General features: G+C 35.3%; 1 protein-coding gene across 1 annotated transcript in view; it reads left to right on the top strand.

The window, feature by feature from the left end:
- Spase25 (Signal peptidase complex subunit Spase25) overlaps positions 1-18,686 on the top strand; it is an 81,283-nt gene that overhangs the window by 30,130 nt on the left and 32,467 nt on the right. The window contains exons 2-3 of the mRNA XM_090411220.1: positions 79-162; positions 5,758-5,918. Coding sequence (XP_090267346.1) covers positions 79-162; positions 5,758-5,918 — 245 coding nt within the window. The remainder of the gene's footprint in view (positions 1-78; positions 163-5,757; positions 5,919-18,686) is intronic.

The raw sequence follows: 18,686 nt of genomic DNA, 5'->3' as shown, positions 1-18,686 counted from the left end.
AAAAATATATAAAACATCAGTGATATTAGTAATAAGTGATCCTAACCATTCTGATAGTTTGTTATTATTCTTCCTCAGTGGAATTCTAATGAAAAGCCTGTAAAAGTAGATAAATGGGATGGATCTGCAGTAAAGAATTCTTTAGATGATGGAGTTAAAAAGGTTGGTTTTTATTAATGCATATTCTGGGATTAATTGATCCCTAACATTTATTCTGTCTATAAAAAGTTAAATGTTACAAACAAAATTAAAAAAAAAAAAAATTCTTTAGGGAAAGATAATTTGCATATTGGTATGATCATACATAAGTCGATGGGAAATTATTAGTGTGATGTCTGATATTCATTCGTGGTGAAACTTTTTTATGTTCATTTTTGAAGAACAAAATAGTATATAGGTTGTTATTAAAACACTTGAGGAATTGAACGTAGTTAAGGATATAAATTAAACTTTAATAAATATTTTCCGATATTTCGGCAACGTCACGTTGCCATCTTCTAAAGGAACTTGCAAAAAAAGTTACGTGCACGTAGGCACTACAACACCGAAACTGGGAATGAAGGGATGAAGCTATTGTTCTCCTAACAGTCCTGATGGTGCCCTCTAGGAGTAGTGAAAACACTACACAACAGGGCTAAACTAATCTGTTCAAACGACTTGGCCCTAAACACTGAACTAAATCACATCCTCAACACTTTCTCAGCCAATGGCTACCCCCCCCCCCCCAAAAAAAATCCAAAAAATATTAGAACCTACAAACCACAGCCCCCCCCCCCTCCACAACAAGGATTACTCTAAATCCATCACCATTCCCTACATCCGAGGCACCTCGGAAAAGATTACCAAAATCTTAAAAAAACATGACCTGACCTCCTGTTACAAACCTTACAGAAAATTGGCATCCCTTATCCCATCCACTAAAGACCAACTACTTCCCCTAGACCTACCTGGTGTTTACCAGGTCCCTTGCAGTTGTAAACTGTCTTACTTTGGCCAAACAGGCAGGACAGCGAATATCAATTTCGGAACACAAGGACTACATCCGTTTTTACAAATACAGTCATTCTGGGCTTGTGGACCATGCTCTGGATACACGCCACAGAATACGGTGGAAGAAAGCTACAGTGATACACCGTAGCAAATACAAATTTGAAAGACTCTTTATGGGATCAGCCTCAGCCCTAAGAAATTCTCCAAACCTCAACAAATTTGGTTGTATGCGACTGCCCCAAATTTGGGAGGCCTACATCAGCAAACCTTCAGTCCAACGGCCAAGAACACCTACTTAGCCTGCTAGAGGGCACCATCAGGACTGTTAGGAGAACAATAGCTTCATCTTTTCATTCCCAGTTTCTGTGTTGTAGTGCCTACGTGCACGTAACTTTTTTTGTAAGTTCCTTTAGAAGATGGCAACATGACGTTGCCGAAATATCGGAAAATATTTATTAAAGTTTAATTTAATTTATATCCTTAACTACGTTGTTCAATTCCTTAAGTGTTTTAATAATGCATAACCTTGTCTACGAGAAGTATATAGGTTGAAATGTTGAAAAAATAAATTTTGTTGATTCACATGAGGATCAAAGCTGGAGAAGATTACAAATAGCCTACAAGAAATGTGGAGAACTAAGTTGAGTGAAAACTTGTCATCTTCTTTTGATATATCCTCCTACTAGGTATCTTTGTGGATGCTGAATGAATGAATGAAGATTAAAAAAAAGAAAGGAAGAAAATTTCTTTAAATGGTGGCTTATCTTAAGCAGGACTGAAAAAAAAGAAAGAAGCAGGTGATCCAAAAGGACAATAAAGACCGATTGAACAAACAAAAAAAACAAGTATGGAGAAAATTATGTATGGAAACTCAGTTATGAGTGAAGTACTTAATGAAAGTATGACAAAATTATGTTTCCTGGGTGCAAAAATTCACAATATTAGCCTTGCCATCTGTTTGCAAAAAGGTAAATTGAAGGAAATGAATGTCTTGGTTGGTACTAATGATTTGAGAGGTGAGAAGTATTCTATGAGGGAGGATGCAAAGGAGCTGTTAGAAGAGACAAAACTGAAGAGCAAGAAGGTGAAGATTGTAAGTCTCCTACCACGCTATGATAGAGGCGAACTGAGGAGGAGGGCATTGATAGCCAATGAGTCTATAAGTAGATTGTGCAAAAGAAATGATGTAGAATTTGTGGATCTGTTTGACAGAAGAATTTGTATAATGTGGATGGACTGCATCTGAATGGTTTTGGTGTTAGGTATCTAGAGAGAGCTTTGTTCACTGAGCATGCTTACATGCTAATTCAGGGAAACTAGCAATTAGAATGGAAGCAAGTGAGTTTGTGAAGGCACCCAGTAAGCTAGTGAGTGAGAATGACCAAGTGAGGAATCTAGTCTCTCAAGCAAAAATATTGAATAGGGTAGTCAATTCAGAAAGTAAAGGTGGGTGGGGGAATAAAGGGATGTTGCTGTTTCTATATACTAATGCCAATAGTATCAGGAACGAGAGGGAGGAGATTGATTAGTGCAACCTTGCCAAGAGTTATAGGCATTACTGAGACTTGGCTAACAGTACAGGGAAGGGTTTAGCATTTTCAAGGAAGATAGAGAAGGATGGGGAGGGTACTGCTGATGATAGCAGATGAATTGCAACCAAAAAGAATAGGAGGCAAGTAGGAGAGGTGGCTGTTCATTTGAAGCAATCTGGTGTGAGATTGAGACCAGTAAGACAAAATATATACAATTGGTTGTTGCTATATCTATGCTTTAGAGAATTTTTTTATCCAAAAATTAAAATCATTCATTCTCTGACTCATTCTATTGTTGGATTGTTTGACATACAAGGGTTGTTTGAACAGTTTCTTAAAAAAATAAGTTCAACACATTTTTTTTTGGAAAAAATCACCTTTATTTCTCAACATAGTCTCCATTGAGGTCTACACATTTGGTCCAGCGAGTTTCCAATTTTTTCATCCCATCTAAAAAGTAGGATTTGTCAAATTGTGCAAAATAGTCATTGACAGCTTCGATGACATCCTTGTTCGAAGAAAATTTTTTCCCACCAAGCCAAATTTTTAAGTTTGGGAACAAGAAGTCATACGGGGCCAAGTTCGGAGAATACGGTGTATGTGGAACCATTTCGAACCTCAATTCACGTGATTTTGCCAATGTGGGAGACAGTGCATTGTCTTGATGAAAGAGCACTTTTTTGTGTGCCAAACTTGGGCTTTTTTTCCTTCAGTTCTTTTAAAGGTTCAACAATGATGCATAATAGACTCCTGTTATTGTCTTACCCTTTTCCAAATAGTCTATCATGATAATTCCTTGGGAATCCGAAAAAGCACTGACCATCACATTTTCAGTTGACAAAATGATCTTTGCTTTTTTCGGTGCTCTTTCACCGGGCATTGTCCACTGTTTTGCCTACTGCTTGGACTCAGGTGTGTAGTGGTGGATCCAAGTTTCATCTACAGTCATGAATCAAGGAAAAAAAAATTCTGCGAATTTCTATTAAGCATTGCCAAACATTGCGTTGAAATGTCTTTTCGCATGCGTTTTTGATCGACAGTCAACAATCGCAGCACCTATCACACACAGCTTTTTCATGTGCAATTTTTCATGCAGAATATTATACACCCATTTTGTTGAAATGCCTACAATCTCGGCTATCTCACGCACTTTTACTCGGTGGTCTTCCATAAGGATACCATGGATTTTATCTATCATTTTCTTCGTAGTGACCTCAGTCGGGCGTCCGGAGTGCACTTCATCTTCGATGAACTTACGACCATGTTTAAACTCATTTATCCAAAAAATAAAAGTGTTTTATCACTGCACAAAACTCGCTTTTTTGTCCATTTTTATGAAAAATGTGAAGACTGTCATTTTAAATGTTTGGCAAATGAGAACTACGCTTCATATATGACTAAAATTTTGCCAGGGGTCATGAAAAAGATGATACTTGCCGACACTAGTATGAATGAAGGAATTGTGTCGCTGTCTATTGGAAATATACCAAACTTTTCAAACAACTCTCATATACTTAATCACATCCACTAGACAGTTTCTTTGTTAGACCTTTATTTTCAAAATATAAAACTTATTAACTTCCTGCATAAATTGTCACATTCATTATCACTGTTTCACTGCAGTATAAATATTCTTACCTCAGGCAGTTTTATTATAAGATGCACAAATCATAAATTCATTACCAGAGAAAAAAGTTTCCTTTACTACTTTATAAACACTGTATCAAAGTAGAACTCTTCATTAACACTTTCATTGCCAAGCTGAAAATTGGAATTTCGTGTGGTGGCCAAATTTTTTTAAAAATTATTTTATTTAGTTAGCGACGTCCACGCGATAACGCGTGATCAGCCGCCCGGTGAGAACTCGCATCGCGCGATATTGTTCATTGCCAAGCTGAAAATTGGAATTTCGTGTGGTAGCCAAAATTTTTTTTTAGTATTTTATTTAGTTAGCGACGTCCACACGATAACGTGTGATCGGGCACAAGGAGAGAACTCGCACCACGCGATATCGCATGATTGACAATGAACATGTTTAAGCCACTTTACAGTTTCATATTCCTCTAATTGCATCACTTGTTCCGATAAATCAACATCACCGCCGTCCTTCAGAATGCAAATTTTTTCATTTAGTTTCTTTGAAGGTTGAAATAAAGTGTCTACTTAATTTCCTTTTATATTCTTCACTTGTTGACAGTGTCACCAATCCAATCAAAGGATTCACCTTATTACGATTCCTTTTTCGGAATCCACAATTAATATATATTCTGACTGTCAAGTTTACTTAATTTCCTTAAACATTACAAACTATCAGAATCTAGTAAGTACATTAATTTCAAATGCTTTACATTTCATTTTTTCAATAATATATCAATAATGGGCACATTGCAAGTGCTGATATACGTGTTATGAAACCAAAACTAATGATATGTTAGAATAGAGAAACAATTATAAAAAGATTCATAATTATAAATTATGATTTTTTTTACAGTATCCCATGTCTAATAATGCTTTTGCAAATTTAATGAAAACATGTCCTTGACTTCAGCCATAGAAATAGAGGACCGAAGCATGAAATGTGGATGTGATAAATTGTTCATTTATCCTGTGTATTCTATGATTATTGCCTCTTGATGCAATTCAAGAGGAAGGCATTGGTGAGGACCAGGAATGAAAATTGATTTGCTCCTTTGATTCTAGTGGGTATTCTAATGTTGTCCAGTTCATTGTTTAACAGACAGTTATGTGAACTCCTACTGCACAGTATTCCACTGTTGAATACATTAAAAGATAAACAGTTGTTTCCAAAAAAGTTACATTACAACCCTGTGATTATAATTTGCTAATAATGCCAGAGCAGCTTGCATCATAGCAAACTGTTGTTATTGTAATTTTATGAATTCATTGCAGTTTATTAATATGTAATATTATATAGAATGGTATACATTTTCATATAATTTTTGTTTAGTATTTCATTAATAATGAAAATTTCTTTTGCAATTTGTCAGATATTTTACTACCTAAAATATCTGAAATAATATTTAAATGCTATGAATGCATGACTATTATATTAAACTAGTCACTGTAGTAATGCTATGGAAGGAAATGCAGCATATGCATCTCACTGCTGATATTTTTATTGAGAGGGAGGGGAGAATATATTGATGATTTTCAATGTATAGTTGCTGGATTATTATGTCATATTTCCACCTATCATCATAACTAATATTTTTAGATATTTACTGAAAAGTTGAAGTACATTGAAAGCCACCATCTGATGGATGGAAGACTAGCAATATCAGGTATTGCTGTAGGAGCAGCCATGTTTGCCTTGCTGTGGGACTACCTTCATCCATTCCCTGAATCCAGACCAGTACTTATTATTTGTGTTGTTTCGTATCCTTTTTAAAGTTTGGTTTATTTTTATGCTTCTTAACTTAACATTGAAGGTTCCCCCTCCCCTCACCTAAATAATATAGGATGATAAATGATGCATATTTTGTTATCCACAATTTTTTTTTTGTAATTATTGTGCAATGCAGACTTCTTACCAGAACATCAGTCCTATGTTTTTATGATTGTTGTTTGCTATACATTTTACAACAATGTAATTTTTTTAGAATTTTTTTTGTAAAAAAAAAAAAAAAAAAAAAAAAAAAAACACCAAACTGCACTGTGTTAATAACATATCAATATACATATTCATATTGTTAATTAAAATTATTTAGAACGACTGACATACTCTGATAATTTAAAGTACAAAGCAAATGTTTCATTAAACATGCTTGTGTATTTAGAACATAATGTAGACAGAATACCATAGTAGAACTGAACAGATATTAAGAAAAACTTGTAATGGTGAAAGTAAATTTTGAGTGGCTTTCTTTTATTTTTTTTTATTTATAAAAAAATTTCTCTTTTATACTTTTCTAGATATATTGTAAACGAATGGAGCAGTGGTGAATTCTCCATGCTTGCTGCGCAAGCTCATTAATTGAGAAAGAAGTAGCATTTATTTGTTAATAAATGCTTGCATTTATAAGCATTCCATTTAGGCTTTTATTTTTGTAGACAGAAGATGTCTTCTTAAGCTTGCACGGCAATAATTGAGCTTTGTGCTGTGTGTCGAAGCCGATGCTTGCTCGTCTAGTTAAAGCTACCTTGGCTTGCTCAGTTGTAGGAGCTTACAGGTCCTGGATATAAAAATTCAAATTTTAGATTGTCTTCAAACTGGGAAGGTGCGACGGCCGTGGGTAAGCATTTTGGACTCCGTGAATCAACTGTCAGATCTATAAAGAAAAATGAAGAGGCTATTGGAAAAGTGGTATGTTCTGGTACAAAATCGAGTGCGAAATTATCATCATACACGAGATGTTCTAGAAAAGGCTGAAAAAGCTGAAAAAGCTCTAGTGATGTGGATAGAAGATAATGTACAAAAATGAATGCCAGTTGACAGAAATTCCATCAAGCAATCTGCATTCAGATTTTATGAAAAGATTAGAAAACTGCAGCCAGATAATTCATCTCAATCAAGGAAAAAATATGAATTTCATGCAAGCAATGGTTGGCTGGTTAAGTTTATTAAAAGACATGTTCTTCATAATATAAAAATTAAAGGTGAAACAGCTTCTGCTGATGAAACAGCTGCTAAAGCATTTCCACAAAAACTTGCTAAAATAATTGAAGATGGAGGTTACACTCATGAACAAGTTTGGAATATGGATGAAACTGGCCTTTTCTGGAAAAAAAATGCCAAAGAGAACTTGCATATCAAAAATGCAAAAAACTGTTGGTGGGTTCAAAGCAGCAAAGGATCGTATAACACTCCTATTTTGTTCGAACGCTTTATTAGATTGGATGTTAAAACTACTGCTCATAAATCGATCATTAAGACCACAGCCAATGAAAGGCGTAGATTTTCAAAAATTTGCCAGTTCATTGGATAGCTAACAAAAAAGCTTGGGTGACCATTGATATTTTCACTGAGTGGTTCCACAAACATTTTGTGTCAGAAGTTAGATGCTATTTGAATGACAAGGGTCTCGAATTTAAAGTGCTTTTGATTCTTGATAATGCACCCAGTCATCTTGCCATAGAACATCCAAATGTGAATTTTTTTTTTCTACCACCCAATACCACATCATTGCTACAACCTTCATTGGATAGCCAACAAAAAAGCTTGGGTGACCATTGATATTTTCACTGAGTGGTTCCACAAACATTTTGTGTCAGAAGTTAGATGCTATTTGAATGACAAGGGTCTCGAATTTAAAGTGCTTTTGATTCTTGATAATGCACCCAGTCATCTTGCCATAGAACACCCAAATGTGCATTTTTTTTTCCTACCACCCAATACCACATCATTGCTACAACCTCTAGATCAGTGTATAATTGCTACTTTTAAAACATATTATGTCAGATGAACATTTCAGTATGTTTTGAACAAGCTAAATGATGATGAAACACTGTCAGTTATGGATGTGTGGAAAAAATTTTCAATTGAGGATTGTATTAATCAGATTCGATTATCATTATCTGAATTGAGACCAGAAACTAGGAATGCATGCTGGAAAGCTATTTGGCCTGCATGTGTTAAAGAGAATGATCCTGTTCCCTTCAATCATACTTCAGAATTCCCCAATATAATAAGTTTGTCATGTGAAATTGGCGGAGAAGGATTCGATGATCTTATGTTGGCAGATATCGAAGAATTGTTAATTGATAAACCTCTTAGTGAAGACGAAATAGTGGAGATTGTTTCTGAGACTCCTGAAAGCGAAGAAGATAATGATCAAGATAATCCTACTTTTACTGCTGATATAATTAAAGGTCTTAAACTGGCCAGTAATTTAGGCAATTATTATGCCGGACATGATCCAAATAAAGAACGTGCTGGGAAGTTTTCACATGAGCTTAAGTTGTTAATGTCTTCATACAGAGAATTATATCGCGACTTTTCTAAAGCATCAACCCAGTGATTAATAACTGAGTTCATTCCTAAAACTACTGAAACAACCAGTGGTACTTTTGTTCAAGACATGACAAGAAGAATTCCACAAGTTGAGGCGGAAGTCGATGATGATAATACCATATCTAGTAGTTCTAGTGATATTACAGTCTCACGAAAACAAAAGCTTTTGCGTTTATTGTCAGAAACTGATAGCGAATAACATAATTTTTTTTATAGAATCCTTAGCAAGCAACTGAAATGAATATGTTGTTTTTTTTTTAAGTTATTAAAATTCATTATATGTATGTGTGTTCTCCATGAAATGTAAATAAAAATCTTATGATCCTAACAAATTTAATGTTTGTTTGTTTTTTCATTATTTTGCTTATATTTCAGGTTTGGAACCAATCTTCACTTTTTCTATGGAGTCAGTAGTTCTTTTTATGTGAATTCTATTTACACATAATTTTTAGGAATGTATCTATCGTGTAAAAAAGAGGTTTAGGTGTACATATGTGTACATTCATAATATACATATTATTATAATATAATTACATAATAAAATTGCAGGAGATATGCTGATATGTATAGAGAAAGTTGCATAACAATTAATTAGGAACAAAATAAAGCAGTTAAATAGCATTAAAATTTTCATGATCTTTGAATACAAATATGCTAAAAAGCAATAATTTATACCATTATTTTGAACACAGATTCCTTATTTCTGTGGGAAAATAAATACTCTTAGATTAGAGTTTTGTATTTGTTTGGGTTAGTTTCATTTCTTATTGTTAAAGGTAGTGTGTTGAATACTTTTGGCACTAAATAAGTATAATGTTTGTGTATTGCTTCTTTATTTGCTTTTGGAACTATATATTTTAGGCCCTTATGTCTATTAAGGAAAGCATCTTGTTTGATATTTACGTATTCATTGTCGTTTTTTATGACTAATATCTAAGGGATAGTAAGTTTAGTATGGTGTATTTATTACACATTGCAGTATCCTTATATTTGTTTCTAGTTAAGATTTTAATTACTTTGTGCTGAGTCGAGACTAAAGGTTTCAGCATAGTGCGATAGATTTCTCCACAACTTAATATACCATATTGTAGTGCACTTTGAATCCAGGCAGAATATAATATTTTTAGCATATTAAATTTAAGAATCTGTTTAGGTAGTAAAGTCTGTTTAACATAATCCTTACTTTATTTACGACATTGGTAATATGCGGTTTCGTTTCCAGCTTAAACTACTATCAATTTTTAATCCCACGTAAGTTATTACACTGACTTTCTATTTTCTCGCAGTTGCAATTTGAATTTGTCCTGCAATTCCAATCATGCAAAATTAATTGTGCAATGAAGTTCATTTTGCAAATTAAAATCTACGTATTTAGTTTTTGAGACATTCAGACTGAGTTTGTTTGACTGGAACCAATTTGTTACTTTCAAAAGATCAGCATTCACGATGGTTTTCATTTGTTCGGCTGTGTCTGTAGAGAAAATTAGTACTGTATCATCTGTAAAAGTATTTATTTTACTGTTTAGTTTAAGATTGCAGAAGTCATTGATATAAATATTAAATAAATTGGTCCCAAGACAGATCCTTGTGGTACACTGCAGTCTACTGTTTTGGAGCTGCTATAGTGTTGCTTATTTTTACAATTTGTGATCTGGCATTTAAGTAATTTTTGAACCAGTTTAGGGCAGTACCTTGTATTCTTATGACTTCTAATTTTTTTATTAAAGTTTCATGTGATACAGAGTCAAAAGCTTTGTGTATATCTAGAAATAGTAAATTTGTATTTAAGTAGCTAAATTGAAAAATATAGAATATCATTTGTAAAATAAATGTTGTATTTGTATGATTAAATGTACATAAATTTCTAAATATATATAGTTTTAAATGGTCAGTACAGGTAACCCTCGTATAACGCGGTCTACAAATTGTAGTAACCCTTGTTCAACGTGGTTTTGACAAAAACACAGTCTAGAAATTGTAGTAACCCTTTATCTTTTCATATATTTTTCACTGCACGACTTAATAATCAAATTTTATCTTCGTTAAATTTGTTTATATAATAAACAAAAAAAAAATATAATAAATAATAAACAATGCCTTTAGCATCCCAAAACACTGATGCCATGACCTTTCCTGCTGATGGAACTGACTTTGTCTTTGGTGCTGAACAACCGACTTCTGTCCACTATTTTGACTGCTGTTTGGATTCTGGTGTGTAATGGTAAATCCAAGTCTCATCCATAGTAATAAGTCGATGCATAAAACAGTTTTATTCTGGTTAAAATGCTCCAAGCACTGTTCAGAGACTTTCATGCAAGTGCGTTTTTGATCTGCTGTGAGCAAGCATGGCATCTTGCTCAAAACCTTTTCATATGCAATTCTTCATGCAAAATATATCCTACACGTTCTTTTGAAATGCCCATAGTCTCAGCAATTTCACGTACTTTGACTCACCAGTCATCCAATACCGTATCGTGCATTGATCAATGATTTCTGGTGGTGTTACACTTTTTTGGAGGTCCTTTATGTGGATCATCTTCAAGGCTGGTATGGCCATGTTTAAACTCGGCAGCCCATTTCATAATTGTTGAAAATGGAGAAGAGTGCCCATAAACTTTTATGAACTTCAAATGAATTTCTTTTGCCGTTAAACCTTCTTTTACAAGGAATTTTATAACTGCACGATACTTAATTTTATCCATTTCAAGGGATACAGACAGAACTTTAGCTTCAGACAGCTGTATAAAACAAACTACTTGATAGAATGACTTGCAATTTCACATGGACGCTTATGACAGATGTACCAACTTAGAAAAAAAAAATCTTGCCACTGGTGTTGCCATCTATGGGTCAAGGCCGAGAATTTTTCAGACACCCTCATATATAAATTTATTCAGCTGGCTCCCCACGATATCAGCTTTGCTTATTCTGTTGTCTATTTCCAAATTTAATTTGCGATCTGCAGTAAAAAAATGGCTACATCGCTGCAATGATTCATCATTGAAAATGTAGCTGAAGCCTTTTATGTTCCAGCATATTTTCATAGTTTTGATGCTTTTATTGCTGATTTCATGGCAAATTTATTACAACTATTATTCAATTTAGTTAAAGAATCCTGGGGTCTTGTACTGGATGTGTTTAGGAGTACATCATCGTCTGCATAAAGCAAAACAGCTAAATTTGATATGATTTTAATATTAGGTTGAATGCTGCTTTCTTTCATAATACAGTTCAGATAGATGATGAATAAGAGTGGAGATAGTGTGTGCCTGCATCTTCAGTATGGTGCCCTCCTGAACTGATATTTCTATATTTCTTCAGATAGTGTTTCTTAATTTTTGTATTTAATGAATGAATGAGTAATAAGTTGCTTTTTTTTTATAGTAAATCCACATGTGAGAAAATGTTCAGCCTAAGGTGTTAATAATTCTGAATGTGAAGAAAATTTAAGAACAGAATTATAATTGCTAATTTGGATGAACATGAAGAAGGAAAAAGATGATCAAATCCTTTGTTATTCCATCATTAGTTGCAAAGTTTGAAAATATAGATTCATCAGCCATTACACATAATGATCAAACAAAGAGAGCCAGTGACGTTGCACAAGTCAGAACCAGCAGTTACAAGCTTACTTTAGTAGAGTAGAGTAGACGTTTGTGCCAAATTCAGTCAAATGTCCTAGAGTTATCAATAGAAAATACTTGAGTACTTCTCTAAACTCTTCCATGGCATTTATCCCAAGATTTGTTTTATAAGGGTGCTAGCATAGTGCAGAGTAGTAGTAGCAGTGTTACATGTGTCCTTCAAGTCTTATTTTAGTGAATATTAGTGTTTTAGAAATTATTTTTTTCTATATCCTATTTACTTTAGACTGTAAAATTGAGTGTGTGTGTGTGCAATTGAATATGGGATATCATTTAAGTGTTTTTTCATGGTACTCAAGTGTACAAGTAAAATGGCAGCCAAGGTTTCCTTGTTTGCTGAGTTTAGCATGAGGGATTTTGTACATTGTAGTATAGTGTATGTTCTATGTATTCGTTGCCAAGAGTTAATTGGGTATGGTACAAAAGTGAGAGTGCCGTAAATGTTTTGTGTGTGAGTACAAGAAATATGAGTCATGAAAAGTGAGAAAATCAAGTAACAAATATTAACAATGTAAAGAAAGATAGCGAAGGTGTTCTGGAGAATGTGGAAGTAGTGAATGCTAGTGTGTGAAATATAAATTAAAGCTGTAAAATGGCCGAAAGTAATATGGGTGATGTGTAAGGAGTGAAATAGGTTGCTTATGTAGTGTCCTTCACACGACAGAGTGGAAGCCAGAGCTACTTGAGAAATGATTGTTGTATGATACATCTAGTGGGAATATGAAAGAACAAGTGAATGAGAAAAGTATGAAAGTGCAAGAAACTGAAAACAAGGATAAGATTCAATGATAAGAGGTATACTAAATGATAAAGTGACGAAAGCATGTTTCCCAGGTGTGAAGATCAAGGATGTTGAGAAGCCGTTAGTTTGCAGAAGGGAACTGTGAAAGTGTTGATTGTTTTGCCAGGAACAAATTATTTGAAAGGGAAGAAATATGCAGTGAGAAATATGAAAGAGTTGTTGAAAGAAGCAAAAAAAAAAAGGGCAAGGAAGTAAAGATTGGGAGTCTTCTGCCTTAGTGTTATAGGACGGAGTTGAGAAGAAGGGCTATGATTACTAATGAGTTAATGATAGATTGTGCTGGAGAAAATCATGTGCAGTTTATGGATGTATGGAGTGAATTTGATGAACCGTAGGACTTATATATGCCTAATGGACTATATACAAATTGTTTTGGAGTTATGTTTGGAGAAAGTGTTGTTTAGTGAGAGTTTGAAAGTACAAAACTAGGGAAACTAGGGAGGATGTGATCAAGCATGCATCTAGCTACCCCTGCAATAAATGAGCATGTGTATAGAAATTATTATTTTTTTATTATTATTATGTGATACCTCCAAGTCCGAAGACTCATCAAGGGAGGGCACCTACTCTACAACTGTCTCCACCAACCATAACAAACCCCAACTACACCAACACCATCTACCACCACTAGTATTTTCACAGACAATCACAAACATCCATTCCCATGTGGGATTCGAACTCAGTCTTTTAACTGGAGAGCGGATATGCTAACTACTCGACCAACCCGGCCAGCAGCATTATGCAATGCTGAATACAATTTCACAGGTTTGCAATTCGAATGGGTTTGGGTACTGTCATTACACAAGGGTAACTATAGATATAAAGGGATGTTGAAATGCATGTACATGAATGCAAGAAATATCGGGAAATAAGGGAGAGAAGTTTTTTGGCTTGGTCAGCTTGACTTGACCAAAAATTATGGGCATCAATGAGACTGGGTTGACAGAAAATGATATAGTTACAAGGATAGAATATAAAGTGTATTGTGTTTTCATGGTGAATAGAGGAAATAGGCGATATAGTGATGATAGCTGAACTACACCAAGAAAATTAGAAGTTTCAGAGGATTTTAGGTATGCAGAGATGGGTCATTTGAGGCTGTCTAATGTGAGTTAGAGACCAGTCAGGCAATATATATTGTTGGTTGCTGCTATAGACCAGGGATTTACAGGATGATGTAGATGCCATGTATCAGCAGATTAGTGCAGTGAGTGCTATTATGGGACACTTCAACTATGGGGACATAGATTGGCAGGAGGAAAGGGAGGGGGGAATGGCAAGATGAAGTGGAATATATACAGTTGCTAAGGGATAATTATCTGAAACAACATGTTATAGATTGGACCAAGGAATGGAGAGTGCTGGATCTGGTAATATTACCTGATACCTCCAGGGAGTCCAAAGACTCATCGAGGAAGTGCACCTATTCTACAACTCTGTCTCCAACTACACCAACACCAGTATTTTCACAGACAATGACAAACATCCATGCCTATGGCAGGATTCAAACTCAACCTTTTGGCTGGAGAGCGGATACGTTAACCACTTGGCCGACCAGGCCGGCAATAGCACCAGAAGATATCCATAACCAAGGTGGACACTCCCTTCAGTTGGGGAGAGTGATTATGCAGTCTTGTGATCATCATTGAGTTTTGAATGGCGATTTACATATTTCTGAAATGAATCTGAAAGGTTTTTTGAAGGTTTCCTTTTTTTATGTGGATAATCTCTTTGAGTTTTCATGGTTGTGGTTTTTAAGGTAAGATGTAAGATTGATAGAAGTTCTGTAAGCTTTTTTGAGAAACCCTGAATGAATCCAGTGAGGGTACTAGGACAGAACAGTCAACTATTTCACGTAAAAAAAAAATTTTGCTGAGCAGGGTTCAGAAATACGCTAGTATTCTTGAAGGTATTTATTCCTGTTTATGGGATACTTCTCTAAAAATCACAGTAGTGAGTGAACCTTGTGCCATAACAAAGTGTTTATAGTTATTGAATACTTATCCTGTATTCAGTTAGGATGGTGATTAAGCTGAGTACATCACTGGAGGTGTAGTACTATCTTCATTTGGAAACTGTTGAAAGTTTCTTCCGTAAGAAACAGAAGCACATGCTCCTATCCTCCTTATTTTTGCAAGTTATTAGGTTGGAGTTCTGCCGACATAAGATTATATTTTTAAAAGTTTTGTTGTTATAACCTGTGTGTTAATTGTTTTTCTTAAAAATAATGAATTTGGATACTTTACATGCTGTTACAAGTATATCACCATGTTTATAATCTGTTACCCCCCCCTTCCATTTTCTCAATTTTCAATTTCCCTTTATATTATGAATCTTATGCAGTTCATATTTGTTATATATTCTACTAATGCAAATCTTCCTCACATGAGCATACATGGCTATCAGTATTAACATTACATATTTCCATATTTCAAAGCCAGGTATTTCCCCAGTTGGAAATACCTGGCTTTGAATGCCATCTAATTTTTCATAACTTCCATAAAAGCTTTTCAAATGAAGGTAAATTATCCAGTCTCATGCAGAAGTAGAAAGAATTACCTCTAGGAAACATGACATTTTTTATGCTGCAAAACAGGCAAATTGGCCTGAACACAAACAGTTAACAGACATAACACATTGGCCTCATTTCTTAGTTGCTTTGGCTCTCATTCTGGAACAGCAAGAACTATCTTGCTTTTTGATAAGTAAGATGAATATCTACATGTTGTCCAGATAAATATTTCATGTGTAACATCATTAGGTTGTTACATTGAAACATCTTTTTTCATTTCATTGTCAATAATACCTTCAAAAAATCATTAATAAATGTTCTTAAATAAATTATGCTGTCAAGAAGAATAGACAGCCAATGTTGAAGGTTATGAAACTTATTGTGAATATTGCTGTATCATAGTATTAAGAATAAAAACTTTAATTCTTAAATAATTTTGTACTTAACCATATTTATGTAATGTTCATATCAGTTTGCTTAAATTTAAGATACTGTTCTCAGAAGTATTCTGATAACAGCATCTTTACTGTTCTACAGATCTACTGTTCTTTACAGATACTGTTCTCAGAATACTTCTGAGAGCAGTATCTTATTTTGCAAGACTATTTGTTTTGAAGAACATTTTTAAATAAATTAACATATAGATCCACTTTTGGTCTGCATAACAGCAGCGATCCTTTGTTATGTTGGTGTTTAGTAGAATAACCTCATGTCTATTAGATAAATATTAACCAAATTTATTTAGTTAATAAATTATTACACCAGTATTTTGTCTTGGTTACCGAGGCATCTTCATGGGCAGGATGAAAAGGTACAGGTGCCTGACAAGAAAGCAAACTCAGACTAAGTGAATGGCAAGATCCTACATTCCTCATGGCACCCTCTATGGGTGGGTGCAATGATGAGAACTTGAAGGTCTCACAATAGCAGTCTCTCAAATTTTTGGTAAAGCAAAGGAGCACAATTGATTAAGATTTGGTGAATGTTTAATGCTGAGGCAGATTCTAGGAATAGCATCTTGGATTTATATCTGCTCTTGTATAAGATGGAGGGTTTTTCCCACTGAAATCCAGTGATCTGTATCCATGGCATGGTTTTTAATTTAGAATAAGTGTAGGTAATGAACATAGTTTCTTTGTTCTTCCATCCAGATATTAGCTGTTCTTCCTGTTTGCCCGAAGTAAAATAGTTTGCAGCAGCAAGGGATGCAGTAGACTAAACAGAATGATTTAGATCAGTTTTTCCCAAAGTGTGGTATGAATGCCCCCCCCCCCGGGACACTAGTGTATGTGTATTGGATTCGTATAACTGTAAATGTATTTAATAGTAAAAAAAAAACAATTTTTACATGTTTGTAATTTATCTCATCTGATTTTCCTTTCCCTCTTTTACCTTGCGGTGTCAAGGATTCATTAATCATCAGACTTCAAACTGTTTACAGGATAAGGTGGTCAGCCCTACGCCTCGGTGTATCCTATGTCCCGTAGTGTTGAGTTCTCAAGGCTGGTTTGCCTGCTTTGTGAGATGAAAAACCCCAGGATAAACTGGGGAAAAAACCTTACTGTCCATGCCCAACACTGACTAACAGGCTGGGGAAGATCCTTCAGCTCCTCACGTCACCGACGAGGAATCGAACCTGGGACACCCCTTCCCCAGGCATATGGTTGCGAAGCGCACAGCCACTAGGCTAATTGCATGGACACCGCACAGTTTGTAATTTATGATAATACCAATGTTATTCGTGTTTGAATGAAATATTACAACTGCTCCCAAATTACCTTTGTTTGAGAGGGAGTCTGCTGATGTTACTAAAATTTCAAAAGGGTACACAGGTACTGAAAGTTTGGGAAACACTAGTCTAGATGATGGAGAGGATGTTTTGGTGAGCAGATAAGTGTAACTAGTTTTTGGTATAGGATGTTTAAAAAAAAAAAAAATCGCATCCAGACCTTCAATCCATACCAAAAAACTAGCTACCCTTATTCACTCAGCAAACACATTCTCTCCATTATCCAGCCCATCCTGGGATATACTGCATCTCTTGCTCCTGCAAACAGGGAGAACAACTAATATCCACATGGAAGAAGGGGGTGCAATTCTAGCTCGCCTCCTCCTCGTGGTGCACCCTGGATAACACTAAAGAGCTAGAGCAACTTGGCAACCAGACTATCTTCTCAATCTCCTGGTTACAGCACACAAATTAGTTCTCTTAAGAGCAAGATGACTAGAAATATTGGACCTGTTGTTTGAATTTGCCAAATTAACATTGCAGATATATGTAGAGCAAATGTGAACACCTCTCAAAGATTTTGTGACTACAATGTCGACGTTGTTCTTGTTCAAGAGACTTACTGTCAGAATGAGGATCAGCTCCACCGAATTCCTGGTTACATTATCATTGGAGCCACTTACCATCATGACATGGTCTTGCCATCTATGTACATAGTACCATACATACATAGGTGGCAAGATTCCCTCCTCATTACAGCCAGCATTGTCGGTGACATGCATCTGATAACAACTATGATAGGGAACATAACCATTACCAACGTGTGTAAATCCCCCTGCCCTCTTGTGGCCTCTACAAGTTCTACAGGGTGTACAACCACCCTGCGATGAATATAGGTGACTTTAACAGTCACCACATGCTATGGAAATATGCTTCCAACAATGAATGCGGAGAGACTTTGACTGAATGGGCAGAAATTCACCACATGCACCTAATTTTCGATGCAAAAGATAGATCTTCCTTCAGGTCAGCAGCTTGGAACAGGGAGTACAACCCCGATCTCTGCTTCATCACTGACAACAATGGACGACCATTGCCTGCATCAAGAAGAGTTCTCTCCAACTTTCTGCAAAGACAACATAGACCAATTATATTAAAGGTAGGTCTGCAGGTACCCCTTGTCAGATCCGTCCAACATCCCCACTGGAACTTCCAGAAAGCTGACTGGGATACATTTACTACCTGTCTTGACAAATATGTCCATTGGATCCCTCCAACATGCAATACTTACAAGAGATTTGTGGGAGATGTTATAGCTGTAGGTAAGAAGACCATACCAAGAGGCTTCCGGAAGGAGTATATCCCTTGATGGGATGATGACAGTAATAACCTGTACGAAGAATACCTAGAGTGTGGCGATCCTGACATTCCAAATGAACTCATTCACAGCCTTGACACCAACTGACAGAAGAAATGGACCGAGACATTAGAAAGACTATTTTCGGC

Source organism: Typopeltis vanoorti, chromosome 21 (assembly GCF_054136105.1).
Source record: "Typopeltis vanoorti isolate ZY-2024b chromosome 21, IOZ_Tvanoo_1.0, whole genome shotgun sequence".
In the NCBI taxonomy this organism is placed as follows: Eukaryota; Metazoa; Arthropoda; class Arachnida; order Uropygi; family Thelyphonidae; genus Typopeltis; species Typopeltis vanoorti.
Note: the sequence above shows the minus strand (reverse complement) of the source record. Positions and strands in the feature narration are given on the sequence as shown.